At 35.8% G+C, this 6000-nt stretch overlaps 1 protein-coding gene across 2 annotated transcripts in view; it reads left to right on the top strand.

Moving 5' to 3' along the window:
- Window positions 1-6000, top strand: part of mysm1 (Myb-like, SWIRM and MPN domains 1) — a 29469-nt gene that overhangs the window by 2068 nt on the left and 21401 nt on the right. For both annotated transcript variants that reach the window (XM_062038859.1, XM_062038858.1), the window contains exons 7-13: window positions 1552-2084; window positions 2164-2294; window positions 2377-2480; window positions 4255-4332; window positions 4410-4547; window positions 4617-4667; window positions 5760-5834. In XM_062038859.1, coding sequence (XP_061894843.1) covers window positions 1552-2084; window positions 2164-2294; window positions 2377-2480; window positions 4255-4332; window positions 4410-4547; window positions 4617-4667; window positions 5760-5834 — 1110 coding nt within the window. The remainder of the gene's footprint in view (window positions 1-1551; window positions 2085-2163; window positions 2295-2376; window positions 2481-4254; window positions 4333-4409; window positions 4548-4616; window positions 4668-5759; window positions 5835-6000) is intronic.

Consider the following 6000-nt stretch of genomic DNA (forward strand, 5'->3'; position numbering starts at 1 on the left):
ACAGAAAAAAGTATTCTTAACCATTATTAAAATCTCTAAAACAGTTTGTTTGATATGAGATTCTGCAGGGAAAAGTTCAGTATTTTTACTATTCTTGTGATTTTTTTATACACGGCACATTTTTTGTTTAATACTTATATTTGTACAACATTTTTCAAGGACACCTGTGAAGTGAAAACCATTTCAGATGACTACCTCATCGAGAGAATGCCAAGAGTGTGTCCAAACTTTTGGCCTGTACTGTGTGTGTGTGTGTGTGTGAAAATATATATATATAAATATGTATATGTGTGTATATATATATATATACAGTATATATATATTTGTGTATATGTATATTAGGGCAGCAACAACTAATCGATTAAAATCGATTATTAAAATAGTTGCCGATTAATTTAGTCATCGATTTTGTTGGATCTATGCTATGCGCATGCGCAGTTTTTGTTTTGTTTTTTGTTTTAATTTTTTTTTTTATATATATATTTTTTTACTAAACCTTTATTTATAAAACTGCAACATTTACAAACAGATGAGAAACAATAATCGAAATAAGTATGGTGCCAGTAAGCTGTTTTTTTTCCAATAAAATACTGGATAGGATAGAAATGTAGTTGGTCTCTTTTATCAGATTATTAATCGATTAATCGAAGTAATAATCGACAGATTAATCGATTATCAAAGTAATCGTTAGTTGCAGCCTTAATTATATATATATATATATATATATATATACTGGTATATATATACAGTATATGTATGTATATATATATATATATATGTATATATATACAGTATATGTATGTATATATATATATATGTATATATATACACTATATGTATATATATACAGTATATGTATATACATACATATGTGTGTGTATGTATATATGTATGTATATATATGTGTGTGTATATATATATATGTGTGTGTGTGCGTGTGTGTATATATATATATATATATATATATATATATATAGATCACCTTGTCATTTGATTCGTAGCTTGCCTGCTGAAAGTGTGGGCACCTGTGTTTTACAGTATGCATTAAACATGACTACATACCAAATTTGAATATATATATTTACACACAGTACTGTATATATATATTCTAGAAAATTTGATTTCAAAAATAATTTTCTAAATACAATTTTTTATATTTTATTTCATATTTCTTTGTACAAAATTTAAGCGCCAATTTTTTTAGTTTTGCAGTTTTGTGCTTTACTGTTAGTTAATGTACTTATTTCATGAAGTCAACCCGAGTAATAATAATAATAATACCTGGGATTTATATAGCGCTTTTCTAAGTACTCAAAGTCGCTTTACATGTTAAAAACCCATCATTCATTCACACCTGGTGGTGGTAAGCTACTTTCGTAGCCACAGCTGCCCTGGGGAAGACTGACGGAAGCGTAGCTGCCAATTTGCGCCTACGGCCCAGTAATACTCAAGTATTTTTTATTCATTCAAAACTAGGTGAAAAATGATCATGTTTGTTCATTATTTATATATTTTTATTGGAATAAATGTGTTTTGTCTTTTTTTTTGCAGGCTAAATTAGCACCCGGTGTTGCGGCTCCCTCGGCAGGCCCTACGTCGTCCTTTCAGCCTGCTCAGCCCACCTCCAGCTGTACTGCCGCCTTGGCAAACACGGTGCGCATTGAGAGACTGGTTGGAGATGAGGATGAGGAGGTGGACATCACCGATGACGACGGCAACGAGGAAGAGTCTGAGCGTCAGGTCAACAGTCCGAGCAGTCCACCACCAGCACCTCCTCCGTGTCACCTCCCAGAGGAGCTGGAAGATGATGAGCGAGATGAGGAGGACAAAGCAGACTGCAAGCGAGTGGAGGAGGAGGTGAACGAGCAAGAGGAGGTCAAAGGTGATGAAGCTGTGGAAGGGGAGAATGATGATGATGACGACGACGACGATGAGGAGCTTAAGGCCCCTGAGCAGGAAGTCGTGTTGGACACGGAGATCATCAGCGAGGACGAGAAACAAGCCATTCCTGAGTTCTTTGAGGGACGTCCTTCCAAGACCCCGGAAAGATATCTGAAGATCAGAAACTACATTTTGGATCAGTGGTACACCAGACTACACTTTTTAAATGTATTTTAAAGTGGCACCGACGCCACAAGGTTTAACATCCTTGTTGTGTCGCAGGCTGAAGAGCAAGCCAAAGTACTTGAACAAGACGTCAGTTCGGCCCGGCCTAAAGAACTGTGGCGACGTCAACTGCATTGGGAGGATACACACCTACCTAGAACTCATCGGGGCCATAAATTTCAACTGTGGTAAACCTGCACGTCTTTCTCATTTTCTCCTTCTCTACCTGGATTCTGTTTTGAAACCTTTTTTTACTGTGACCTTTTTCAGAACAAGCGGTGTATAATCGACCGAGAGTGGTAGATCGCTGCAAGCACAAGGAGGGTAAAGATGTGCTGGAGGCCTACCAGCTCGCACAAAGACTGCAGAGTATGGTAGGTAGACATTTTTCTTCTGCAACCGTCACACGCGCTGGATGAAGAATCATTTTTCCTGTTTCGATGGCGCTTAACGATTCGGTTCTTTATCCGTTCTCTTATCGCTTCTTATTTAGGAAAAAAAGGAACAAAAAGGCGGATTTGCATCAATTTTGTTTAGTTTAGAGCAGGGGTGCCCACACTTTTTCAGCAGGCGAGCTACTTTTTAAATGACCAGTCGAGGTGATCTACCTCATATATATATATATATATACTTTATATATATATATATATAAAAGTTTACATACACTTGTAAAGTACATAATGTCATGGCTGTCTTGAGTTTCCAATTTCTACAACTCTTATTTTTTTGTGGTAGTGATTGGAGCACATACTTGTTGGTCACAAAAAAGATTCATGAAGTTTGGTTCTTTTATGAATTTATTATGGGTCTACTGAAAATGTGAGCAAATGTGCTGGGTCAAAAGTATACATACAGCAATGTTAATATTTGCTTACATGTCCCTTGGCAAGTTTCACTGCAATAAGGCGCTTTTGGTAGCCATCCACAAGCTTCTGGTAGAATTTTTGACCACTCATCTTGACAAAATTGGTGCAGTTCAGTTTTCTGACAAGGACTTGTTTCTTCAGCATTGTCCACACGTTTAAGGCAGGACTTTGGGAAGGCCATTCTAAAACCTTCATTCTAGCCCAGTGGTTCTTAACCTTATTGGTGGTACCGAACCCAACCCATTTCATATGCTCATTCACCGAACCCTTCTTTAGTGAAACATTTAAAAAAAAAAAAAAAATTCAAATTCAAGACGAAGTTATGTTTTTTTTATTGGTGCATAAAATGAACCGTGCATGAACATCACCTTGTTCAAAGAACAAAGCCAACACATGAACTCACAAGAAATTACACACCTGCAAATCAGATGGAAAATTAGAGGGAACATTGTTTGGGGATATCCATAATACGCCGATAGGGAGAAGTTTTTATTTACACGATGAGTTGGGTGTGTCTTGACCTCCGCGGCTGAGGCTCCACCGAACCCCTGAGGCCGACTCGCCGAACCCCTAGGATTTGATCGAACCCAGGTTAAGAACCACTGTTCTAGCCTGATTTAGCCATTCCTTTACCACTTTTGACGTGTATTTGGGGTCATTGTCCTGTTGGAACACCCAACTGCGCCCAAGACCCAACCTCCGGGCTCATTGTCCCATTTAAAGCACCAGTTCCATTGGCAGCAAAACAGGCCCAGAGCATAATACTACCACCACCATGCTTGACGGTAGGCCTGGTGTTCATGGGATTAAAGGCCTCACTTTTTCTCCTCCAAACATACTGCTGGGTATTGTGGACAAATAGCACAATATTTGTTTCACCTGACCACAGAACTTTCCTCCAGAAGGTCTTATCTTTGTCCATGTGATGTCAGACGAAACAAAAATTGAGCTGTTTGGCCACTAGCTTGTGGATGGCTACCAAAAGCGATTTATTGCAGTGAAACTTGCCAAGGGACATGTAAGCAAATATTAACATTGCTGTATGTATACTTTTGACCCAGCACATTTGCTCACATTTTCAGTAGACCCATAATAAATTCATAAAAGAACCAAACTTCATGAATGTTTTTTGTGACCAACAAGTATGTGCTCCAATCACTCTTATCACAAAAGAATAAGAGTTGTAGAAAGTATTGTAAACTCAAGACAGCCATGACATTATGTTCTTTACAAGTCATCGTGACTGTATGTCATCTTTCAAGCTAACTAGTGTGTGTTGTAGCGGACCAGGAAGCGGCGAGTGCGGGACATGTGTGGAAACTGGTGCGACGCCAAACACATGGAAGGACAGACCTATGAGGTTAGTACACACCCATCCTAGGAATGCATGCAGCGTGCAACTACACTGGTACACATGGTTATGCTTGTTATTGTTAGCATCTGAGCACAGAGGAGCTAGCTTTGCGTAGAGAGCGGCTGGCGATGCAGCCTAAAGCCTGCAAGATGTCTCGACACAAAGGGTCTTTTGATCCTTTCCAGCTCGTTCCATGCAGGTCATTTGGAGAAGACGTGCAGGTCAGTCATGTACATTAAACGTCATATTGTATGAAATATTGCATTAAAATGCTTCTTTTTATTCTGCAGGAGCCATTCCGCGTCATTGTGTGTGCTGAGACGCTTCTCATTATGGACATGGTAAACACACACAAAAGCTGCAAACAAAGTATATTACAGAAATAAACTCAAAATATTACAAGACAAATGTGCTCCTTTTTTTTAAGTGAGCTGTGAAAAAAGAGTGAAGTTGTAATTTTACGAGAATAAAGAAAGTTGTATTATTACAAGAAAAAAGTAGCATATAAGGCCGTAATACAATTACATAAAACCAGTAACTTTACTTGTGTAAAGTTGCCAAAAAAAAAATCATAATTTTACAAAAATCTATTTGTAATATCGCAAGAAAAAAACATAATTTTACATAAATAATATTTTGCTATTTTATGAGATTAACTAATAGTATTAGCAAATTAAAATCATAATACAAAAAAATGTATTTTAGCTGAATTACTTTATAATATAATGAGGGGAAAACTTTGTATACAAAAATACAATCACAACATAACCAGAGTTTTTGCATAATTTTACAGCAGTAAAGTAGTATTACTTGACAAAAACATTTTTTAAACAATAAAAAAAGAGTAATTTCATGAAAATAAATCTACAAGATTAGAGTCCTAACAAACAATTATCTTGCAGTATAAAAGTTGTATCATTAAAGGCTAAAAACACACTAAAAGTACAACAAAAAAACATTAATTTGAGACTAAATTCATAATTTACGAGAACAAAGTCATTAAAAAAATAATACCGGTAATTAATCAAGTTGTACTATTAAGAACGTGAGAAACTAAAACATATTTTTAACACTGTAACGTTGTAATTGTAATACAAGCAAAATGCCTTTTTATAAAGATAATTCTACTAGAACAATGTTGTAAGAATTTTTCTATTTATTTTAGATGAACAAGTGGTACTATTAAGACAAATAGAGCACAGTAATACATGTACAACTGTAACATTGTACTTGTACAGGATAATGTAATTGTAAAACAAAAAAGACAAAATTCCTAATTTAAAGCAGTTATTTGTAATTTTAAGAGGAAAACATGCTATGATAAAATAAGAAATATTTGGATTTAAAAATAAAAACATCAGAGTTCTGCACTAAACAAACAATGAAAATATGAAGTGTGTCAAAATAATCAATCCTTCTTTATTGATCCTGAGCATGCTCACGTGTCCAGAGGTGAGGTCATTGGTCTGCTTGGTGGAACTTTCAACGAGGGCGAGAAAGAATTGAAGGTAGGACAGTGTTACTACTGTAAGGTAACTTTACATACGCTTGATATCTCTCTCGCTCTCTCTTTGTCTCTATATATATGTGTGTGTTTGTATATATATATATATATAAATGTGTGTGTGTGTGTATATATATATATATATATATATATATATATATATATATATA

This window comes from Entelurus aequoreus, linkage group LG27, assembly GCF_033978785.1.
Source record: "Entelurus aequoreus isolate RoL-2023_Sb linkage group LG27, RoL_Eaeq_v1.1, whole genome shotgun sequence".
Lineage (NCBI taxonomy): Eukaryota > Metazoa > Chordata > Actinopteri > Syngnathiformes > Syngnathidae > Entelurus > Entelurus aequoreus.